The sequence below is a fragment of the Penicillium bovifimosum genome (assembly GCF_028826915.1).
Source record: "Penicillium bovifimosum strain IBT 22155 chromosome Unknown utg000003l_segment0_segment0, whole genome shotgun sequence".
In the NCBI taxonomy this organism is placed as follows: domain Eukaryota; kingdom Fungi; phylum Ascomycota; class Eurotiomycetes; order Eurotiales; family Aspergillaceae; genus Penicillium; species Penicillium bovifimosum.
Genome location: NW_026622712.1, coordinates 2,550,026 through 2,573,245, shown reverse-complemented (window position 1 = coordinate 2,573,245; position 23,220 = coordinate 2,550,026). Strand labels below are relative to the sequence as shown.

The following is a 23,220-nucleotide window of genomic DNA, read 5'->3' as shown; positions in this document are numbered from 1 at the left end:
AGCTCCCGGTCCCGTGATGATCCCGGTGTCGTTGAGTCAGCATTTTGGATGCCTCGACACCTGGGCAGTCACGTTGGAAGCTCTCTGCTTTACCTTTTACTAAACACAAGATCGCTGTGGACTAGTGAAATATATGAACTAACACGAGTCACGAAAGAGACAAATCAACTTGTATTTCTTTTCTAACTGTTACACTGTAAGCAAATATTACAAGCATCGAACAATCTTGGGAACAACAAGTATCACGGTCAATCTATAGCTGCCCAGCCCTGGAGATATCCAGGACCATCATAATGCCCCTCGAAGTAAGTGACTGCAAGAGATAGTCCTACTTTGATCCAAGTCTCTCCAGATTTATTGCCGCACTGATACATGCCAGATGACTGAATGCCTGTGGGGTGTTGCCCATCTGCTCACCAGAAATGGCAACTTCTTCGGAGAACATGCCTAGGTGATTTGCGTAGGACAGGATGTTGTCAAAGTGTGAAAGCGCGAGCTTCCACATATTCGCGATTGGCACATCATAATGAGCAGCCTATATATAGCAGGACGAGTCAGCAGGATTCAGGGCTTTGGGGGGGGCGTCGGGAAACATACACGAGCCATGGCTTCAACAAGCCAGAAGGTTACCATGATGAAGGCGCCTTCACCTCCTCCAACGCCTGTGTAACACGGGTGTCAGCATGTATCCACAATACAAGTTCCAGAAATACGAGCGATGCTTACCATCGTTGGCTCTTTGGTGGTCATAACGGAAGACCATCTTTGCACTGGACAGACCCTCCTTCTCAGGGTTCTCCAGGATTCTCTTCAGAGTACTGATGAATCGTGGATCATTGGGCGCCACAAAGAAGACCAAGGGAGCAATCATGATAGATGCATCGAGGACGTCACGACTCTCGTAACTCTGGCAGAAGTGACCACGCTCTTCGTTGTATCCCTTGGTCATGATCTCGTCGTACATCTGATCACGAACCCTGATCCAATCGAACCGGTCGGGGCATGGGAGGCTAGCACGCTTCTCCGCGAGGCGAATTCCACGATCCAGGGCCACCCACATCATGATCTTCGAATAGATAAAGTTTTGGATTTGACCACGCGATTCCCAGATGGACATATCCTTCAGTTGCTGGACACCGACAACATAGTTGATCATACGCCGGATGGAGATCCACTGATCATAGGTGATGGGGTTACCGTGTTTGTTGTACAGATAGATACTGTCCAACAGTTCACCGTAGATATCCAGCTGCGTGTGGAACACAGCAGCATTGCCAATGCGGACGGGCTTGCTGCCTTTGTATCCATCGAGGTGGTCCAATTCCACCTCGGGAATATCGCACTCACCCCGGATAGTGAACATTAGCGGCAAGAAGGGCCGTTTGCTGCTGGGATCAATGTCTTGGGAAGCGTGAGGGAAGATCCGTTCGAAGATGAAGTTGACATACGCTTGCGCCTCCTCGCTGTAGCCCATTTTGAGGAAGACATACAGCGTAAAGGCCGTGTCACGCACCCAGGAGTACCGATAATCCCAGTTTCGAGTGCCGCCAACGTTTTCCGGGAGTGAAAAGGTGGGCGCCGCAACAATTGCACCTGTGGGTTTGTAGGTCAAGAGCTTCAGAATCAGAAGGCTGCGCTCAACTGTCTCACGGTAATGACCACGGAAGGCACACTTGCGTGTCCAGTTGGTCCAGTATTCGGAAGTTTCTTCCTCCATCTTGAGGAGGTAAGCTCCCATCGTGGCCGAACTGGGAACGGCCTTCTCGGGACTGTGCAACACCAGAGAGACTGTCTGGCCTTCGGATAGACGAATCCATGCCACCAATCCCCGACCATTTAAACCCTCTCGTTCCTCCAGTTTGAAAGACGCCGCGGGGAGACCAAGCTTGTCTGGTTCCCAGGAATCAGCAAAGATCTCAAGCTGCAAGCGCTCGGACTCGCTCTCGAAATGGACAGTCTGGAGCCGGTGCTTGGAAAGGTCATTTTCCAGCTTTGCACGTGTGTTGTGCGAGTCTCGTGCATAGTTAAAAGCCGGGAAGAGCTCCACTTGCAGTTCCATCGTGCCACGGCCACACTCCAGCTTTCTAATCAGGCCCGAGTGCTGCAATCCCGACTTGAAGCGGTTAGTCCCTGGTTCGTTGCAGGGACAGTATCCCGACAGCAACCGAGCGGATTGCGCACCCTTTCTAGGGCTGACAGGAAAGTAGTCCAGCATGGTCACGACACCATCCTCGTTGGTCCACCGGGTTTCGAGTAGATTCGAGTATGGGAGATACCGCTGCTTGCTGTGGGAATCGACCACCGTCTTGTGAGGCTCCACAGAGAAGAATCCTCCTTTCTTGTCGTCCAAAAGGCGACAAAAGACACTAGGAGAGTCAAAGACTGGCCAGCACATGAAATCCAGACTACCAGCCTTGCTGATCAGGGCACAGGTGTGCATGTCCCCGATCAAGCCGTAGTCTTCAATGGCATTGTACGTAGGCTCTCCCATAATGGCAAGAGAAGTGAGCTACCGAAAGGGACCCGGTGCAAGATCAGAATACTATTGAGAAGTGTTGATGAAAATCAGATGCTGTTTTGCGGCGACAACCCGAGGAAGGTGGAAAAGAAGAGACCAGGAGAGGTGAAGACCACCCATTGATACTTCATCCGCGTGCTCCGACCTATATTATCGGAACTCATGGGATTAGCCACGACATGATGATGTTGGTCGCTTCTGAGGTCATGGCTATGCCAGGTCGGTTAAGGGCTTCTTCGGCGCAAGATCGGATTGACCAGGAATACACCATTTCAATCAGGAAATGACTCTGCTGAAGCTCCTTGTTGGCAGGTTAGCTTCTTTCTCTGCCGATGACCAGTCATATCAATCTCAGGCCCCTAAAGTAGGGCGGAAATGGTCAACGGCTTTCTGAAGTCTTTTCATAGCAGGGGGCTTGCGGGAGCTTCAAGCCGGAGTTCTCAATCCGCCAATGAGATCAGAACCAAGGGAGAGTCGGACTCTTCAGACCCTTCAGACCTTTCAGGCCTTTCAGGTCCCAATCCAGAATTATTTCTATTTTCCCCTTGGGCTTGACCCCGGATCGACCGGACAGTGGAGCTGACAATGAAATGTGCAACCAATTAAAGGGGACGGTTGCTAAGGGGAAAAGTACCTAACGAACAAAGCAGGGAAATCTTCAGAGAACATCAGCCCAATCTCACCCTCGATTCCTGTAGGGCTCATTTTCCTTTTATTCCTTGATCTTTATTTAGTTCCTTTGTTCAGTTTGTTGAGTCTTTCATTTTCCCCTAAGATAACCTCGGATTGGAGGTTGCCCCCTCCCCCATTTCTTTGTCAGCATCTCCTCCCTACCGCCATCTCGACAGGCTTCTGTTGTCCTCGTGTGACATCTTTCTATACTCCCATCTACGTTCATGGAGCCATTTTTCGGATCCGTTCTTTTCTTTTCTATCTCGTAACTGTCCCAGTCTTGAAAATGGGGCTATCCGCCGGCACCCACCACCGTCGGCGAAGCTCCATGCTTGCCGGGACAGGGCGAGCCTCACAACCGGTTTTTGCAGAGCGCAGAGATGAATCTCATAGATTGCATGACGGAGGAATCCATCGGGAGGAACAAGAGACTTTGATCGCTGAAGGGGACAATGCATCCGATATCTCGTCCGCCGCAGAGAGTCTGGAGCTGGATCCAATGAGTTCGGATGACGACCAATATGACGAAGAAACCGGACTCACGACACATCAAAAACGTCAGCGACGTCGAAGGCGAAAGCAGCGCCGCAAGCTGGATGCTCGAATTGCAGATGTCAAGGGCCATGGTAGCATTCGCGAGATCTTATCAGACCGCAACATTGTCAAGAGGCTACTGATCAACGGCGGACTGATTTTGATGTGGTATTTCTTCTCACTGTCAATCTCAATAGTGAGTGATATATCTCGGTTCCAAAGGTCGAATGAAAACTAACGAGTGTCATGTTTGCAGTACAACAAATGGATGTTCTCCGAGAACGATATCGTCTTCCCTTTCCCTCTTTTCACAACGAGCTTGCATATGGCCGTCCAATTCTCTTTCGCTTCTTTGATCCTCTGGATCTTCCCATCGCTTCGCCCGCAACAGCCGACGGTGTCTGCGTCGACATCCCCCATCGACGGTCCCGACAGGCCACCACCCCTCGTTTCCAAACTGTTTTACTTCACTCGCCTCGTTCCGTGCGGCACAGCGACCTCGCTTGACGTTGGCCTTGGAAACATGTCCTTGAAGTTCATCTCTCTTACGTTTTTGACCATGTGCAAATCATCCGCCCTTGCCTTCGTCCTCTTATTCGCCTTCTTATTCCGCCTCGAAACACCCTCCCTTAAACTTATCATCATCATCGCCACAATGACAATTGGAGTCGTGATGATGGTTGCTGGCGAGACAGCCTTCAATGCGCTTGGCTTCGCACTCGTCATTGCGTCTGCATTCTTTTCGGGCTTCCGTTGGGGTTTGACGCAGATTCTTTTGCTTCGACACCCGGCTACTTCAAATCCTTTTTCAACACTCTTTCTCCTTACGCCTGTCATGTTCATTTCTCTTATCGTCATCGCGCTATCCATCGAGGGTCCTTATGAAATCTACAACGGGTACCTCGCGCTCGCAGCCAAGCATGGAGAATTATTCGGCGCTTTTCTTTTAATTTTCCCTGGAGTGCTTGCATTCTGCATGATATCAGCTGAATTTGCGCTTTTGAAGCGTTCCTCTGTTGTCACATTGAGTATCTGTGGTATCTTCAAAGAGGTAGTCACAATCAGCGCAGCCGGCATTATCTTCCACGATAAGCTCACGGCAGTCAATTTGACTGGGTTGGCCGTTACAATCTGCAGCATTGGAGCGTATAACTACATGAAAATCTCCGGCATGCGCAGCGAATCACCAGACGAGTCCTGGAGTCGCGAGTCGAGTCCTACCTCCGAAACCGACGATACGGAGCATAGCAGTGGCGAGCCAGGGGACTACCGCCGAGTTGCCCCTCAAGACTCCAGCATTGTTAGCCCCGCACCAGGTGGTCACCTTGTCGATGATCACCCGTCGGCCGGTGAGCAACCGCGCTCCTTCCGGGTACGCGCTAGTGGCTCGAGGCGCGGACTTTCGATTTCCACCACCACCATTCCAGAAGATGATGGACCCAATTCCCCCATCAAATCAGCACCTCCCACTATCACTACAATGGCCGAGGCCGGGTTTCTCCTTGGGCCTGATCTTGAAGCGGCACCGGGCGTGCAGTCAAGCTCCGCTTCGCCCATTCGGAACCAAAAAATTGTCTAACCACTGGCATTTCACACTCATTCTTAACACCCTTAACACTCATTCTCAACACTCCTCTCCTATTTCTATACTTCTATATTGTACATACATGTGATGGATGTACGTTACCTGTTTCTTTTTGGCATTAGCGGGTCTGTGACCGACTTGGAAGAGCCATCTGGGCGCCAGTTGGTTTCACATGTGTATTCACAGATATGAATTGGTCTCTGGATTGGCCAGACTACGATTTACTACTGTTTGCATAAAGGGGGCTGCTTGGCTTTGGCTTTTGGCTTAATTGATACCATCAATCGAATTTTACTTGTTTTACGCTCACCAGTCGCCATTCAGTTTCACTTTTTCAGTCGTGTCAGACTAGGATAAGGCCTCCAGTTTGTATAAGGAATGTAGATAGATGTAGCTACCGAAGATGTCGATGCTTGATTTCTCTTGATTCGTAGGAATTATCAGAATACACGTCTACTCCTCGGCACCCTTCATCATATCCATGAGACTTTTCTGTCCCTTCGCTTTGCCTGCCGCCTTCGCCTTCTTCTTCGCCTCTGCCTCAGTCTTGCGTTCATACTGGTCCTGATGCTTTTCACGTTCCGCACGACCCTCCTCCGAAAGTTGAGCCTCGAGAGTTCGGAACTCTTCGCCCTCAGGATCCATCCCAATCAACGACTCAAGAAGTTTAATCTCACGTGCCCACACACCCGGATCAGGAACCGCAGCTGGACCCGCGCTAGCAGGCCTTTTAGAGACCTTCTTTGGCTTCTTCTTCTTTTCGGAGTCGCTCCCACTGCCCTCGGCACCATCCGCATTAGCTGGGTCAGGTTCTGGGACTCGATCAATAGGTGTCTCAAGAACCATGGGTAATCCCTCGAAACGCGGCTCGTTCATTACATTGTGGAACGCACGTAGACCGAGGAATCCTGTGCCGATATTGGCGTGCAAGTCGCGCTTGCTCCCGCGGGGTGCTTTGGAGTCATTGAGGTGCAGAGCTCGGAGGAATTTGATTCCGATCAGCTCATCAAATTCAGCGAGGAAGGCTTTGAATCCTTCCGACGTGGTCAGGTCATAGCCTGCTGCAAAACTGTGGCAGGTGTCGATGCAGATGCCGATGCGGGAGTGATGTTCCTTAGGAATTAACGCTAGTAAATCGCGGAAGTCGGACAGTGCGCCACCGATTGTGTTGCCGTGGCCGCACATTGTTTCCAAGACTGGGACGACGGTTTCTGTTTCGGTGATAGCCTTGGTCAGCATCTCTGCCAAGCGAGAAAGTGCTTCTGGCAGAGGTGTCTGGTTGGTACTTCCTGGGCTTGTGGGACTTAGTATGGAATGAGATGATTACCCAACAGTGGACTTACTGGAAGTTGTAAAGTGTTATTCCAAGGGCCTCGCAACGGCGAAGGTCATCCAGGAAAGATGTGTACGCTTGTTTGGCCTTGATTTTGTCATTTTGGGCCAAATTGACGAGGTAGGAGCCATGAGGGAGCACATGTCTAATGGCAGATGTAAGCGGACACACACGCTGAATAGGGCGTTAGATACTCACTTAGCTGCATCATATCCCTTCTCTGCACAGAGTTTACGAAATTGATCACGATGATCGTCAGGGAGAGCCGGGTTCTCCCATTTGCGCTGTGACTTCAAGAACAAGGCGAATGCATTTCCTCTGATAACGCAATTAGCCTTGGTTTCAGATGAATTCGAAACACGAACTTACCCGATATGCTCACAATTGTGTATAGAATTGAAGACACCTGCGTGAAAAGGCTTGGGTTATCATTGAAACCCCCGGAAAGAAATTGCGGAAGAAACTGACCTTTTGCAGCACTAACATGAGCACCAACAAGCATGCGCAGACCCTTGGTCCGCGGTGCCAAAGGCATAGCCTCGGCCTCTTGCTCTTTCTTAGACTTCCTTGCTTTCTTCTTGGGTTTGATGTCTTCGTTGTCTTCGTTCGACTCTTTCTTGATCGGAGGCTTCGGAGTCTTCTTTTTCTTCGCCTTCGCACTGTCAACTGGCGGAGTGTTTTCGTCAACCTCCTCTTTCAATGCAAGAATAACTTCTTCGGACTCTGAAACTTCCGGAGACGAAAGTTCCTTCAAATTTGTAGTAGATTTCTGGCGTTTGGATCGTCTAAGTGGTGACAGCTCCGCTGTTCCATTGCTGAGATTCCGTTTGTGGTTGATCTTGGATCCAGAGTCTGCGCGTGTAGGCGACTCGGGCTCTTCGCAACACATAACTAGCACTGACTGTGGCGGACTGTAGAGCCGCAGAAGTGAGTGGGTACTCTGATGGAATGCCCAAAGAAGTTGATATTGCCAAGCCTCGGAGATGGAATTTGTGATTGACGTGCTCGAATGTTCTGCAGACTCCCAACTAATGAATCAGAATATATAAAACCTGTTACCTGTACTCATGAGGGACCGAGGGTGGAATTGTAAAGCTCTTAGCCGGATTTCTTCCCGTAGGCTATCAACTTGGGTCTAGCCCAAGGAACCAGAGGAAGAACCAGGTTCCACGTGATCATCACCGGGGCAACAGTCATGTGATGTTTATCGATAACCAAAAAGATTCCCCTTGCAGCCCCTCCAAAGCTGCTAATTACCCTTTTCGAATATTTGGTCTTCAACAAAATCGGAGATCCGTGTGGTCTCATCTCATCTGTCGTTGTTGCTAACATGGCAGCCTCTGACGAACCTATCGATTTCGATATCATCGAGGCACAAAAGGAGAACGTCCAATCACTCCCCGGTGGCAGGTCAGCCAGAGAACTTGCCCGAATTTTTTCGGCCGGCAGCAGCAGCGACAAGATTCCTGCACCATCACCAAATGGGACCAGGACTATCAATGATGCTGTACGTCAAGAATTCGAGAGTGAATTGCAATCAATAGCAGAATCAGACGATCCGCTCGATGTTTACGACCGTTATGTCAAATGGACCCTGAACGCCTACCCTTCCGCACAAGCAACACCGGAGTCCGGTCTCCTGCCCCTGTTGGAGAGGGCAACAAAATCGTTCCTTTCATCAACGCATTACAGAAATGACCCACGATATCTGCGTCTATGGCTTCATTATGTTCGACTTTTCTCTGATGCCCCGCGCGAAACATTTGCATTCCTTGCCCGTCATCAAATTGGAGAAGCTCTGGCCCTTTTCTACGAGGAATTTGCCGGATGGTTGGAGGGTGCTGGGCGGTGGTCACAAGCCGATGAGGTATACAGGCTCGGCATGGACCGCGAAGCACGGCCAGTCGAGAGGTTGGCACGGAAATACAGCGAGTTCCAACACCGATATGATCAACACTCACGGGATACCGGCCCCTCGTCGCCCGCTTTGCCGACTGTTCGCCCTGCGCTGGCCGCCAAGATGAATCCGTTCGCACCACCAGACGCTTCTGCTGATCCACAATCTTCACGCCCCTCGCCTCCCACCGGCGGTGCTGCTAAGACCAAGTCCGGAAAGCCGAAAATGGCCATTTTCTCCGACGCCGACGCAGCTGCGCCGGGCCCGGCAACCGGTGGAGCGACAAAGGGATGGGAAAGCATTGGGTCGATTCGGGACCGCAAGAAGGAGAATGAAGTGGAGGCAAAGCCATGGGCGGGAGAGACCTTGAAGGTTGGGAAGAAAGCCGCACCAGCGCAAAAGATGACTATTTTCAGGGACGAGGTGAGTTCACACTCTACGTGGCCCTCCACTCCTTCAGACCTCCATATATTTACGATCACAGGACTAATTGCTGGCATGAACCTTTGGTTTTTATTATGTATTCAGTCCAATGCAGATCTTCCTTCCAAAGAATCAATCCAATCCAAGCGAGAGCTGCCCCAACACCACGTAAGGGAAGCGGTCAATCCGCGGACTGGCCGACGAGAACGTGTATTCGTTGATCTGGAATCTGTATACCCCGACCGCACGAACCCTGCACATGAGATGAGCTTCGAGGAGCTCAGGGCTATCAAGCGTGGATGGATGGGCAAGAATTGGCGGAAACAAAAAGCGCCTTTGCAACCGATCTCAGGCAAGATTTCTGGAAACACAGGTAATGCCGAGTCTCTGTCAGGAATCTACCACTCATCAAAGGATTTGCCTGAGCATCTTGGCCAAACCCTCAACGCAGCTGCTCAGACACAATCTCACCATGAAGTCGAAGGCCATTCATACAGACCAGGCAAAGCGAGTCGTACCAAGGTCAAAGGGGAAACGACGCAAACACAAACAGGTGAGAAATGAACTGTACAATCTTCTTCGGACAGGCTGAACTCATACCCCATATAGTCAAGATGAACTTTGACTCTCCGTCTAATAATAAGAAGGTCCGGCGCAAGAGTACACGGGAACCAACGATGACTATGCACACTCGTGCAGCGACGGATGAGATCTATAGCATTTTCAACCAACCATTGAAGGCAGAGACTGAAGCAGACGGTGATAGCTTTTGTGGTAGCGATTACGAAGATGATGATTGCGCGAGTACTGGAGATAGTACAGGTACAGGACACATCTCGGCGGCTTCGAGCGACTTTGGAGACGAGGAAACTCAAACGTTCCACAAATCCTACGATGACACTGACTACGCCAACACCACACGAGCTGAGAGTATTGAGGGCGATGGAAGCGATTGGACAGAGTTCAACCCCGATCGCGATATTCCTGAAATCGAGCATTCCGAAGTCACGTCTCAATCCGTCGTCAGCGATGGAGCGGCAGCTAGCTCAACACAAGGGACACCGGATAGGAAAGGCTTCGTACCAGAGATGCCCGAAGACTATGCCCCTCCTTGGGGTCCCTACCGTGACCCTGCAGTCATGGCCCAAAACCGCCTTCCCTTCATGACACCCATTGTGGAGCGAACGGAATCCTCAATTTCTTTGACCGCCGCTCGAAACAGCATCTATAACGCAAAGACGCCCTCTAAGCCTCGATCGCCGGCTAATGATCTTTTGCTTTGTAGTCCACTGGGAACTGACACGCCATATGAGGGAGACCACACTGTTACATCCACGGCTGATGTCCCATTCAGTCCTACGGCCTTCAAGGCGCTTGCGCCTAAGCTCCGGAGACGGGATGCAGTTATTAGGAATGCGCAATGCAATCCCACTGACAAGGGCATTCGCAATACGATTCTCAATTCTCTGGAACCGCCACTTGCGACATACACGGGCTATCATGGCCATGTCGAAGATAGCAACTATGCGTCGATGATCCAAAAGTTTGTCAAGACTAACACCAGACGATCAAAGGGCGCCATGGATGACACGCCTATCCTGGAATTTCCAGGAGCGGAAAGAAGCTACATTATTCGCCGTGAGCTTGGAGCTGGCGCATATGCCCCGGTCTATCTCGCCGAGAGTGTTGACAGTCTCGAGTTCTACAACTCCGACTCCGACAACAGCGGAACACCTCGTGGCATAGGTTCCCAATCGAGACAGCCAAATGCTTATGAAACACCCCGGTTGCCCTTCGAAGCGCTCAAGGTGGAAAATGGACCATCCAGTGCATGGGAGTTCTACATGATTCGCACAGCATACAGTCGTCTGCGGCAATCTCCGGACCATTCTCGTGCCACTGACAGTATCGTTCGCGCACATGAACTGCATGTCCATAAACGTGAAAGCTTCCTAGTCGAGGACTACCGAGGACAAGGCACCCTGCTTGATCTCGTTAACATTGTCCGCAACGAGGCGATCAATCCTACTCACACCTCCGAGGGTGGTCTAGAGGAAGTCCTAGCAATGTTCTTCGCCGTCGAGCTATTCCGCACCGTCGAAGCACTCCATGCCAACGGGGTCCTCCACGGTGACATCAAAGCCGACAACTGCCTGGTCCGCTTGGACGACTCCAATCCCCACGAACCACCCTCGAAAGCCCTTTCTCTCCTTGACCTCGGTGCCGATGACATCGCCTTCGATCACCGTGAAAGCGTCCACTACTCCCCAAGCGGATCCCACGGCTGGCGACAAAAGGGTCTGGCTCTGATTGACTTTGGCCGCGGCATAGACATGCAAGCCTTCTCGCCAACTGTGCAATTCATCGCCGACTGGGAGACCGGTGCCCACGAGTGCAACGAGATCCGCGAAATGCGCCCCTGGACCCACCAGATCGACCTTTACGGTATGGCTGGCGTCATCCACGTTTTGTTATTCGGCAAGTACATCGAATCCACTGTCGTCGACGGCGGTAACGCATCAACCCGTACCTACCGTCTCCGCGAGTCTTTGAAGCGATACTGGGATCGGGAACTCTGGGCTGGTGTTTTCGATCTCTTGCTCAACCCCGGTGCCGAGCGTTGGCAACAAATTGAGCGCGAAAACAGAGTGGATTCGGCTCTCTCGTCGGCGCCTATTCTGCCTGTTTTGCATTCCATGCGTCATGTTCGTCGCGGCATGGAGGAATGGCTTCTTGCCCATGCTGAGAAGAAGGGACTTGCTCTTCAAATTCGGAAGATCGAGGCTCTGCTCATGGAGCGGAAGAAGAAGTTGGAGAGGTGATTTTTTTTGTTGTCTTTTCTTGTTGAATTGCCTTGCAGATACTTTTTTGTAGCTTATACCCCATTCCATGTTGTCTCATGTTACTTGTGTTTCATTTTATAATCGTTAATATTCTCTTTTGAACCTGCAGATATTACACCCCGATGCTAAGTTACCATCTTAGCGAAACGTGCCAGATGTAATTGGAGATCGAGAAGGCCAGCTGGGCTGCCGTAGCCATAGTACTTGCTCACTACAGTCTACAATGGTATGAACTTTTCCTGCTCAATAAAATTTAGAACTTTCTCTAACCTAGTGATGTCGCTTGCGCTGGGTGGCTCATCCACACATAGACCGATCGAGGGCCATCGTAGGATAAGCTGAGAATCACTGGGGACTATGTGTTCAGGACAATGTTACGAGTAATGGAATCTACAGCTCAGACATGGGAGATATGAAAAGATAGGAATAATCAATTGTGCGATCATTTCGATCTAGAGCCAAATCCCATATGGGACAAAAGCAAAGGCAGATAATCAGACGAAAGTAAGAATAAAAAGATCAATCTGCCAAATCTTACAAGCCCCAGAGCGAGACCACAAAGAGTTCTGCCGAAACAGACTCTGGAGCAAAAAGAAGGTCCATACGGCCCGAAGGACGCAGACGAGGCGAAAGCAAAAGAAGAGACAAAAAACACGCAAATATCCAGATGCAAGCCCAGGCACAAGGGGAATCATGGAGCGCAAGCAGAAGCAGATCGTGAATTGAAAGCATGGGATATCTCGTTGTCAATCGAGAACCAGGAAGAATCCTGGGATATCGGGTTCAAGATTGCAAAGGAGATGCGAATTAAAGAAGAAAAATGAGATCGCTGGCAAAAGAAACCAAACACCTCGCTTGCGTATCAGGGATGTCGTTGGTCAACTGCAATATCATGCGCGTTCGTTTCGTTTCGTTCGTCTATGTATTTGCATATGTATCGTTGCACATTCGCGTTTTGTAGGGGTGCCATCTATGTGACAGGCGTCAACATAGAGGGGTGTCGTTTTGTTTTGTGAAGGGTAATTCCAAAGACAGCCATTATCAAGACGTGCTACATCTTCAGGATGACATGGCGGTGGAAGTGTCGTGTGCCATGTCGGAGATGCAGGTGACGGACGGCTCAACAAAGCCGGAGAAAGAAGAAGATAGAAAATGAAATATGGTAGAGAGTGTGAATCGCAATGAAAGCGAAGGGTCTTTTTTTGGTGTTTTGGATGTTTTCTGTGAGGCAAGAGCCAGGTTGACGACAAGGAAATGAGTTTGTGAGTGAATGAGATGAAACGACAAGATCAATGCCGGTTTCATAGAATGGAGGTCAAGAGAAGGTGGTTTCAGACCAAACCGTACACACAGCACAAGACAAATGAAGTCAATGTGTTATGTGCAGATTCCGAATAACCAAGGGCGAAATGGAAAACCCCATCACATGTTTTTGATGTTTTTTGTTCATTGAGATTCGTTGTATTTTGCGTATCAAGCGTGAAAGAGTCGCAAAGATATCATTACAGTCGTGGATGTTGCGGTCGTAAAAAGCTGGAAATGCAGGACCATGTCGGGATCTCGTTCAAGTCATTATGCAAGCAGAAAATCTCGCGGAAATCCACACCATCGAACGGACACTTGAAAAAATAGACGTAAACGCCTAGTTACGTATGGAAGACATGTTCAAGATTTGCCGGCGGATGCGCTCAGCATCAGAAAGACCCTCATAGACATTGTATCGCAAGGGGCTCGCGACTTTTGCAGGATCCTGGGTCGGAGAGACTGTCATTGGAGAAGCGTTGTGACTAGGCGCAATGTTTGAAGCACCACCGCTCAAGAATGGATCCGCAAGTGCAGGGGCGCGTCTACTCCTTCGCTTTGGAGTTTCGCGACGCTTGTTGCCCCCTTCGATGCGGAAGGGTGAGCCCAGACGCTTGATGTTTTCACCAAGGTCCAACAGAGGGTTCATGGGCTTTGCAACGGGAGTGGTCTCTTCAGGTTCAATGGGGCCCGAGTTGAGGGAAGAGGGTGGTGAGAAAAGCTGGTCCATGTCTCTTTGGTTGACGGCCCCAGTGGTAGCTCCACGGTTGCGAACACGAACCCTGCCATGGCCCATGTCTTGGAACTTGTTGTCACGCACATAGCCTTCCAGGCGACGTTCATCATCTTGGTCGGATGTAGTCTTCCTGTTCTCTTTCGCTATGCTGGAGAACACATCGTCGGGATCGTGCAAAGTCTGGTCCAGGTATGTGTTGCGCCGGGCACGATAACCCGGAACATGGACGGTATCACGTCGAGCATTGAACGCCGGAATTTGGCGGTTCGAATCACCCGGGCCCCAAGTACTGTACACAAATGGAGATCCCAAACGAGGGATGCTAGGAGCAGATTCAACACGAAGATGTTGGGGAGTCCGTGCCACTGGTGGCTCAACATTGGCATGCGGAGGATTGTTGAACCAATCGTCACTCACGTGTGGCAGATCCTGCGTAATCTGGGAGAGCGGAGTCGGCTCATAGGAGCTGACAAGAGACATGCCGAGGTCACGAGTACCGTAGGCCGACTGCACGGCGAAATCCTGGATGCGGGAATCCGTAGGAGGGCCGAACATCTGCGGAACGGGCTCGGGGGTGCGAGACTGCATGATGCGCTGATAGTGTGGGGAAATCGAGAACTTGCGCCGACACAGCATCTTCAGACGTCGTCTTGTCTTGGAGTCGGACTTGGGCCATGAAAGTCGGCTGCCTTCATCCACAGCCTTGGGGGTAGATAATCCAGTAGAATCTCCAGATGTCTTCGATGCCGAATTAACGATTCGACTGCTCTTCTTCTCCCATGTCTTCTTAGCACGTCGCGCAACACGCGAGGTGACTCCCAAAGGGGGGATACTGCCGGGTGTCATCTTGAATGGAGTCAAAGTAGGGTCCTGAAGGTAGATTTGATAGGTATTCCACAGGTGGTTGTCCATCTCACAAGTCCAAGTCGTGTGGTTCACCTTCATATTGGATCGCTGCTTCTGGGGTCGCGAGGGCGACTCAATCTCAGGTTCTTTCGCATGCTCCAAGGGGAAATAAGAGTCAAAGCCATCGCTTTCGACACTGGTGCAACTTCCAATGGATGGTCGTGAGGCATATGTTTCGATAGATTCGACTGAAGAGTTTGACGCACTCGAACAGGCCGAGCCTGGGCGCTTGATGAGGTGTGGGCCAGGCGTCTGGTCCCACGATGGCCACGGGTTCCCAGTGTCGCACGAGTCGAAAGGTGTACCACGAATTTGTGCAGGCGGCGTCTTGAATTCCAGTCGCGAACGCGGAGGCGCAAGATAACCCTCATCGTTGGCGAAATCACGTGGAGCAGGCGCCTCGGGTTCAGTGGTCAATACAGGCACTTCGATTGAAGGCAGGGGAGCATCTGCGCCCTGGAACTGGAAGATCTCGCTGTCCATGCGAGCGCAGACATTGGTACCTGCACGAGCCCGGACTCGGGGCAGGCGGGCGCTGGAGATAGAGTGACGTGGGGGTGGTGGGACATCAATCGTTGGGCAAGGGCGCTCAGGCGTCTTGGGTTCATTGTCGTCGAGGGAGAAGGTGAAATTCTTCGGCAGAGTGCGCGAGAGCTGGCGTTGAGCCATGCTGGCGATCTTGCGATTTTATGAATCGCAAAAATGTGGGTCAATGCGACTTCTGGAAAGAACTCGAGGACGTGTCGGAGCTATGGGTAGGTGGGTATGGCGCGGTTCGGGTCAAGTCGAAGCGCGCAGCGTCGCGTCAAAAGGTCGTGAGTCGTGAGAAAGGAAAATTGCAACGAGAGCAAAAGAGGTAGGAAGTAAGAGATGAACGTGAAGAATAGAGAAAGGAAAGAAAAACCGAAGTCTCGGCGTGAGCGTGATCGTGCGCTGAGGAATGCGGCAACTTAGGAATCGGGATCACCAGATCACAGCTGCAGCACCATCCCGTTTAGTTGGGAATGGGGAATTTCGTCATTACCTCAAAGAACACGAAAAGAAAGGAAAAGTCTCCGCAAACGGAGAATAAAGTGAGAAAAGATCTCACGATAAAGATGGGGAAAGCGTGGTTGAGAGAGAAGAGGAAGAAGAAGATGAAGATGGGGGTGTAGAAGGTTGGGCGTAGGGTGAGGCGGGCGGGGGGTACTTGGTACCTATGAGCCAGGTATCGACTGCCCCGTTTAACGCGCTACTTCAATGTACCCAGTACTTGGCCCACTGCGAAAATCCTCTAGAAACCGAAATACGTTGTCTTGTATAATTTCTCTCACTCTCTCTGTGTGTGACTACTCCGTACTGTTTTTATCGATTCTTCTTCAGACTCTCTCATTCTTGTTTGTTTAGATTTTCTCGAGTCTTTCCTATATGGTTGAGTGTTTGGCTGCACCCATCTGGGCCTTACTTGACGCATGCACCGTGGACAAATAATTTGGCAGGACTCTAGAGAGAATCAGCTGAGGAGGTAAGGATACAATTGGGATAGGCGGTGCTTTTGCTTCATCTTCTAGAGGTACACCACATCGTAACCACTAACTACGGACTATTATGGAGTCAACTTCATAAATAAGGAGGCTGGTGAACCCCTAAACCTGGTTTATTTTGGGATCAGGTACCATGTACGGTAGATCGTGGATTTATTATGTGTTTTCGAGACATTGTCTCCAGCCGTTCCCTCCGTAGCTGCAAGGGCTTGTAACAGAAGAACGGCCAGCCTGCGTATAAGAAGTGCAGCTGATATCACCTTGTTTTTCCCTCTTGCTTCCAGTCATGCTTGTATTTCGTAGTGGCTCAGGCCTCTGAAATCAAGAGAAAAATCTTCCTTTCTCTCTTTCCATACTGCGTAGTACTGTGTAGAACCGCTTGTCGCAAGGTAGACAGATAAACCCCATCTTGGTACGGGTACCTGGGTACCGTCGATCAGCGGTAGGATTTTCTCATTGTGCGGTCTGGATCGGAGCCCTGGAGGAGCTACCCAACGAGAACCCCGGGGCCAAAGACCCATATAACCCCATTGGGATGGGGTGATGGTGGAGGCGTTGTGGTTGGAGAAGCTTCACGTTCGTCTTTTGCTCCACTGACGCGCGACGCGTCTAACACGTGTCGAAATTTACCGTATGGTTACACTGTATTTATCAGTCACGTGGTACATGTCCAATGTAGTCGAATTGACTGCTTCATTTTTGTCGCATCTACCAGTATGAATATGTCCCCTTAAATGATAAGCATCCTGCATTGATCACTGTGCTTGATGAATTCTCCGAGATCCCAGGATCTCTTTGTTCCAAACGGACTCGGTTACAAGATCTCATCTCGCTTACAGTGGATAGCCACAGAAAATGTGGGCCAGATGCCAATCAACTCCACTCTCGAGGAGCCGAGTCTAAGCCAATCGACCTTGAAAGACATGGACTTGAGTCATTGAATTTCAACTGGCTCGTCAAATGCAGGGGCATTCGAGTTCCAGCTTGTCCCACAGCTTGTAAATAAGTAACAGATGTCGTTCCTTGAAAGATAGTGTAGACACAAGAGCTAACAAGCTCCAATAAGTAGTTATGGAATGAAACAAGACGAGACCCAGCCTCGGATTCTCCAACCACTTACTCTCCCAGGAAGCTCAGGTCCACCTCGGACTCGCGCGACCGGAACAACATCTGGACTCTTGGGTCGGTGATAGACTCGACACCATTTTCGATGTTCTGGGGCCGTCCTTCGCTCTCCAACTTGAAATCGTACTTCAAGAGCAAATGAAGAAGCATGATCTTGGATTCATTTGATGCAAAGAATCGACCAGGGCAGGCATGGATACCGTGACCGAAGACATAGTGATCGGCTGTCGTTGTGACAAATTGATGCTTGTGTTCGTTGCCGGGCTGCTGGCGTTTCTTAAAGAATCGGTAACCATCATAAGTGGCAGCACCGGGGTAGATGCTGTCATCTTCTAACGTCTTGGTGGAAACGGAAATATTGGCGCCTTTGGGAATCACGGTCCCATCGGAGAGAACGACTTCCCTGTGGGCCAGGCGGGTGATGGAGGCTGTGGGGGAATGTCAACACGTAGTTCTTTCGGCGGTTTCAAGGGGAAACGGTGAAGACATGGAGCACGTACTGAGCGATACTGGATGCATGCGCTGCGACTCTTTCAACACGCTGTCCATCAGTTTCAACTTGAGCAGACTGGTTTTCTTCAAAATTCCATCCTCGGCAGCAACCGCACGGATCTCATCACGCAGCGGCTGGATGTACTCCGGATACGCTGCCAGGTCGTACAAGACATTGGTGAGCAGGTTCGATGTAGTATGAATGGCCGCCAGCGCCAATCCCACTTGAGAACAAGACTGATCGAAATCTAACTGGTTCCGAGCCTCGGCAGTCTCGCGATACCAGTCCAGGGCATCAGCATTGCGAGGGGGGTTCTCTTCCGGGAGCTTGCCTGCACGGATCAATGCTCGTCGGTCTATTTCGCGGTTGATGATGGAGCGAGCCTTTTTCAGGTGCTTGCGCAACTTTTGGGCAGAGGGCAAAAATCGACAGACGATCGGGCGCAGAATGGCGGGCCATCCTCGCAGATCGCGCATGGCCATGAAGGCATCGATAGCGTAGTTCACGGAGACCTCGACCCACTCTGCGTCGTTGGAGATGGTCTCTCCAACGAATATCAAAGAGGAGAGGCGGGCAACCATGTGCGGGATCATAGAGGCGATATAATAGGGCTTCCATTCTGTAGGGTTTCATCAGTGTGAGAGCTTGGTCGGTCCCGCGGGCTTGGTCGTACCGTCAGTGGGGGGCAATGAATCTTTCAATATTTCAGCTGTCTTCTTGGAGAGCGGAATTGATACAGATCCTGGAAGAGGCGTCAGTCCTGGTGCTCAGGGGAGATCTCATAAATGCATGCATACCGAGCGCCTGTGTCAACTTAGTCCGCACCACCTCAACGGTCACTTGTTGAGATGTCCCATTATGAAATGGTTCGAATCCAGGAATACGGTTGTCGAAAAAGGTCTAGTAGAAGTTAGCCATGACATGCTTCATCGGCTCATCGGTCAAACTTGCACTTTTAATGGCGTCTTCAAAGCTCAAGTCGGGGTTGTTCTTGATTTCATCGACATATTTGGGGTGCAATATGATCATCGGCGTGGTAGCACCCATGAGCTGAAACACATTCCTCCCCTACAAAATGTGAGTCGCCATAGATCAGGCTAAAAGCTACCGCGGAGGATTCCTTCGTCTTATAACACACCTGTGTAAAGCCTTCTGCAATCAATTGACGAGCTGATTGCGTAAAGCGTTCCCGGGCCTTCTTGTTGGTGAGCTCCCATCCAGATTTTCCAACCAAAGGAATACGTCTGTAAGGAAGTTCATTCGCGATATCCGCCCAACTGGTTGTGATAAACCACACCACTAAGGCGACACCCACAGTCTGCACCACATATGGGCTGTTCAGCAGTTCCGTGATGAGGGCCATGTTCAAGGGTTCAAAGGGGGAACAATAGAAGCGACATCCCAAGTCTCTGGAAAGAAATCTCGTCCGAGGGGTGTGTCATTAATATATAACCTTAGCATTAAGCCATCCACCAGTCCGAGCGACTCCATTAGATATCCCACGGACCTTCGTCTAGATTGTCTCCGAATAAGGGGCCCACGCGATGGCCACACAGATGATCAACCGGATGTTTTGCAGCCGAACCAGGGTGAATTAAAGCCAAGCATTGCTGCAAAGATATGATCAATACCTAACCGACCTCCTTAACCGGAATGGCCAAGCTCCGGGGAGTAATTTTCAACTAGATTCCACAGACCCAGTGCGAAAATCGCGAGAACGAGAGCTAAAGTGAGCGATCGTTGCCTGAAAGGGCAAGTCTAGGACGGGTTACTGTTCCGTCCGAATGCACTTGCATATGTGGTTGTAGTAAGTACCGGGATGTGGGTGCCGCCGCTTTATGAGGGCCATCAGAGTCCTCCCGAGTAGTTATCTCAGAGCCCATGATGCTCAATGAGACTCTTCGGTTCAGAGAGAGAATTTGGGTGAGAACTGGGGAATGATCTACGTAGTAGTCTTGGCATCAATATTTATACTTTGGAGATTCAAAAAATGTGCAACTTATCCAATTTATAGCCCGACGCTATCAAAGGTCTTGGTACGATCATTGGACGTTCTCCCCTTCCAAGGTTCCTTCCAGGATTGGAAGGTTTGGAAAGGGCGATCCACCCGGGGTTGGTGGCTTCCATAATCTCTCAACTTCAGGTGGCCAGGGCCGGGCCAGGCCAGGTTGGCCAGGTCAAATATTCCACTTTGCTTGACTTCACCTCTTATGACTTTCTCAAAATCCTGATACATTCCTCCTTGTACCTACAGTTGTCGGGAGGTCGTACATCGCATAGAGGCCGAAGCCTCGGAGACTGACCGGTCGTTCGCTCCACATTGCTCCTCACCCCCAGCTTTTGTTCAATCGCCCTCGGTAGCAGGGCACGAGGGGAATACAACTTCATTTCTAACTTAATATATATCGTGACTTAATGCATGCATGTCTTAGCCCGGCAGTGAATCAAATTCCTCTTGAAGAGGATGCCCAAGCGATCAGTGACCGAGCAAGTACACCGGCTGGTCCCCTAATCAGTTTGTGAGGGCTCATTTCAAGCAGGATGGCTCTCGCTGTGTTGCCTCAAACCTAGGTAGTTCCTAACCGCAACCGCTTGCAGCAAAAAGAAATAGTATGTCAGACCCAAAGGTGAATGGAGAACATTGTGTAAACCTCCCAAGTAACATTACGTAGAGTACAACGAGAACCTTGGTTACATTGCCTTGCTTATAGAAGCTTATCGGAATTAGGCTAGTCGATCCATGGACCATGGGTTACTATTCTGCCCCCTCCCCGCATATCATGTGTCAACCTTCCCCGCTCCGACCTGTCTTCCGTTTCAACTTCTCTTGAATAACAAAGTCATTATACAATTGTCAATATGGGTGATTATGGGTCCGCTGGCCCCCTTCTGCATGCCACTCCAGTCGACAAAGATCCGCCACAGCCCTCGGCTTCACGCAAAGAGATATCCGTCTTGGTAACAGGCTTCGGGGTGAGTGATTCGAGTTTAAGTGATCTGCGTCTCGGATGTCGTTCGTATCCGATCCGATCGAAACTAACAATGTAGCCCAGCCCTTCAAGACAAACCTTGTGAACGCCTCGTATTCGATAGCTTCATCCCTTCCATCGTCATTCCCCTTTCCATCGCCCAAAGACCACGACGCGGAACCACGTCGAGTCTCGCTCCATGTACATCCCACACCGATCACAGTGTCATACGCAACCGTGCGAGAGACCGTTCCCTTGATCTTGGAGGAGTTTGCTGCCTCGAATGGTGGCCGCAGACCGGATCTCATTGTTCATATTGGCATCGCCGCTCCACGGGAGTATTACTCGGTCGAGATCCTGGCTCATCGTGATGACTATCACATCACTGATGTTGAGGGCTGTTCTGGCTATGTAGATGGCGAGAAGAGGTGGAAAGAACTGGGTCTGCCGCCGATTCTGACACCTGGTCGTGCTTCAGAGGATCCTTCCTCGGCCTCGCTTTACCGACCTGACGATCAGTTCCTGGAAAAATGGCGTTCTTTTGCTCCCAATTCGGATCTCCGAATCTCCAAAGATGCGGGTCATTATCTGTGTGACTTTATATTCTACACCAGCATGTCTTTGGCCCAGTTACAAGGTCAGGACCGCAATGTCTTATTCCTGCATGTTCCCGGAGCATCAGAAGATGCGAATATCAAGGAAGGACGTGAGGTTACACTCGCCCTTATCAAGACAATGGTCGCGTGCTGGGTTGACAGGGACTCTTCTGCATAGTCAGATCGCGTCATTGTGAACAGATTTCTCTAAGGTCTTATGCCATATAATCATTCAAACACCTACTCGGCTACAAGTGAGGGGTGGCTCTCCATATCCTTATGTGCTTTATTTGGCTTCAGCAGTTGATTTTCTGTATCTTTTGGCCATGTTCGTCCCTTTGCTCGCATATCATACGCACGCGGCGCTACATGTTTTTACCCAATACCAGAACATAATCCAGACTATCGAGATAATCTTTGACCTTTGTTCAATTCAAGACAAATTCGTCTTCGTATGTATGATAAGGCATTCAAGTGCAAATCCCGACACTTCCCACCGCGCAACGAAGTGCGTCATACTGTTTAGAAGGAGGCTAAAGGCGGCACCCCTCGGCAGAACCAGGCTTATCGTCGCGTCTGGATCTGTACATATAGACAACCCTAACCACTAGGGTCCTCTACCCAAGAAAGCAAACATGCTACAATCACACAGCATGGTATCAGCATTGATCCTGGGCATCATCTTCTTAATCCCAATCATCCTGATTCCCCGCATCAAGGGATGGTCCAAATCCGCCAGAACCCCAAGGCTTCTCCGCCTATGGCGCCAGCCCAAACAATCCAGCGAGATCATCTCATTACGCATGTACCCCATAAAATCATGCCGAGGCTTCGAGGTCCAATCAACAGTCCTGAAAGAGCACGGCCTCGATCTCGACCGTCGCTGGATGCTCGTCGACGCAGCTACAAACGAGTTCCTGACTATCCGCCAAATCCCCGATATGACGCGCATCGATACAGCCCTGAGTGCGGACGGAAATGACCTGCTCATCACTATCCCCAAGCCCGGACTCGAGAATCAATCCGATACAGTTCGTATTCCGTCCCATCCTGACACAGAATGGCTGGAGGCAAATACCAAATCGGCGCCGGTTAAGATCTGGCAGACTGATACGGACGGGTACATCTACGGTGAGGAGGTTAATGCTCCTTTCTCGGCGTTTTTGCGTCGTGACGTTGCGCTCGTTTATAAGGGTCCTACGCCGCGTGTGCTGAGGGGGAATGGTGCGCCGGATTTGCTGGGTCGTGTGCAGTCGACTGGGTTTCCGGATGTGCATCCTGTGCTTATTGCGTCGCAGTCTTCGATGGAAGAGCTTAATTTGCGGCTGGAACGTGCGGGTCAGGACATGATTACTGTTGAGAGGTTCCGTCCCAATATCGTCATTCGCGGTGGGGCGCCTTGGAGTGAGGATTCGTGGAAGACGGTTCGCATTACGGGTCAGAAGGATGCTGGCAAGGCTGGTGAGACTTCTATTGATTTGGACGTTGTGGCTCGCTGTGGGCGATGCCAGGTGCCGAATGTTGATCCCGTCACTGGGGATAAGCATAAGAAGCAGCCGTGGGATACGCTTGTTTCGTACCGTAGGGTTGATGGGGGTCTTCCGTTCAAGCCTTGTTTCGGGATGTTGAGTGCGCCGCGCAGTGAGGGGGTTGTTAAGGTTGGGATGAAGCTGGAGGTTTGGGAAGAGACGACTAAGCATAGGTATATTCCTGGGTTCTAGGGGATTTAGATGGGGTGCGATCTAAGATTCAACATACTAGAAGG

The 23,220-nt window shown here is 50.6% G+C and overlaps 8 protein-coding genes across 8 annotated transcripts; 4 read left to right on the top strand and 4 right to left on the bottom strand.

Moving 5' to 3' along the window:
- Positions 1-328: 328 nt before the first annotated feature.
- N7515_004010 (glycoside hydrolase family 15 protein) lies at positions 329-2,491 on the bottom strand (the record flags this gene model as incomplete). The annotated part of the gene is made up of 3 exons (XM_056664754.1): positions 329-535; positions 598-662; positions 727-2,491. The coding sequence occupies 3 exons, from the start codon at positions 2,489-2,491 to the stop codon at positions 329-331; spliced, it is 2,037 nt and encodes a 678-aa protein (XP_056523811.1).
- Positions 2,492-3,476: 985 nt separating this feature from the next.
- On the top strand, positions 3,477-5,303 carry N7515_004009 (putative nucleotide-sugar transporter; the record flags this gene model as incomplete). The annotated part of the gene is made up of 2 exons (XM_056664753.1): positions 3,477-3,920; positions 3,981-5,303. 2 exons carry the CDS (start codon positions 3,477-3,479, stop codon positions 5,301-5,303), a joined length of 1,767 nt encoding a protein of 588 aa, XP_056523810.1.
- A 459-nt stretch (positions 5,304-5,762) lies between these two features.
- On the bottom strand, positions 5,763-7,531 carry N7515_004008 (DNA-(apurinic or apyrimidinic site) lyase APN1; the record flags this gene model as incomplete). Its single annotated transcript, XM_056664752.1, has 5 exons — positions 5,763-6,603; positions 6,653-6,787; positions 6,841-6,960; positions 7,012-7,048; positions 7,111-7,531. 5 exons carry the CDS (start codon positions 7,529-7,531, stop codon positions 5,763-5,765), a joined length of 1,554 nt encoding a protein of 517 aa, XP_056523809.1.
- Positions 7,532-7,972: 441 nt separating this feature from the next.
- N7515_004007 (putative checkpoint protein kinase (SldA)) lies at positions 7,973-11,784 on the top strand (the record flags this gene model as incomplete). The annotated part of the gene is made up of 3 exons (XM_056664751.1): positions 7,973-8,962; positions 9,068-9,515; positions 9,572-11,784. The coding sequence occupies 3 exons, from the start codon at positions 7,973-7,975 to the stop codon at positions 11,782-11,784; spliced, it is 3,651 nt and encodes a 1,216-aa protein (XP_056523808.1).
- A 1,663-nt stretch (positions 11,785-13,447) lies between these two features.
- Positions 13,448-15,418, bottom strand: N7515_004006 (uncharacterized protein; the record flags this gene model as incomplete). The annotated part of the gene is made up of 1 exon (XM_056664750.1): positions 13,448-15,418. The coding sequence occupies one exon, from the start codon at positions 15,416-15,418 to the stop codon at positions 13,448-13,450; it is 1,971 nt and encodes a 656-aa protein (XP_056523807.1).
- A 1,970-nt stretch (positions 15,419-17,388) lies between these two features.
- Positions 17,389-19,253, bottom strand: N7515_004005 (cytochrome P450; the record flags this gene model as incomplete). Its single annotated transcript, XM_056664749.1, has 6 exons — positions 17,389-17,825; positions 17,898-18,509; positions 18,564-18,632; positions 18,688-18,790; positions 18,842-18,958; positions 19,029-19,253. 6 exons carry the CDS (start codon positions 19,251-19,253, stop codon positions 17,389-17,391), a joined length of 1,563 nt encoding a protein of 520 aa, XP_056523806.1.
- A 1,496-nt stretch (positions 19,254-20,749) lies between these two features.
- On the top strand, positions 20,750-21,633 carry N7515_004004 (putative pyroglutamyl peptidase type I; the record flags this gene model as incomplete). The annotated part of the gene is made up of 2 exons (XM_056664748.1): positions 20,750-20,863; positions 20,944-21,633. The coding sequence occupies 2 exons, from the start codon at positions 20,750-20,752 to the stop codon at positions 21,631-21,633; spliced, it is 804 nt and encodes a 267-aa protein (XP_056523805.1).
- A 457-nt stretch (positions 21,634-22,090) lies between these two features.
- On the top strand, positions 22,091-23,176 carry N7515_004003 (MOSC domain-containing protein; the record flags this gene model as incomplete). The annotated part of the gene is made up of 1 exon (XM_056664747.1): positions 22,091-23,176. One exon carries the CDS (start codon positions 22,091-22,093, stop codon positions 23,174-23,176), a length of 1,086 nt encoding a protein of 361 aa, XP_056523804.1.
- Positions 23,177-23,220: the final 44 nt, after the last annotated feature.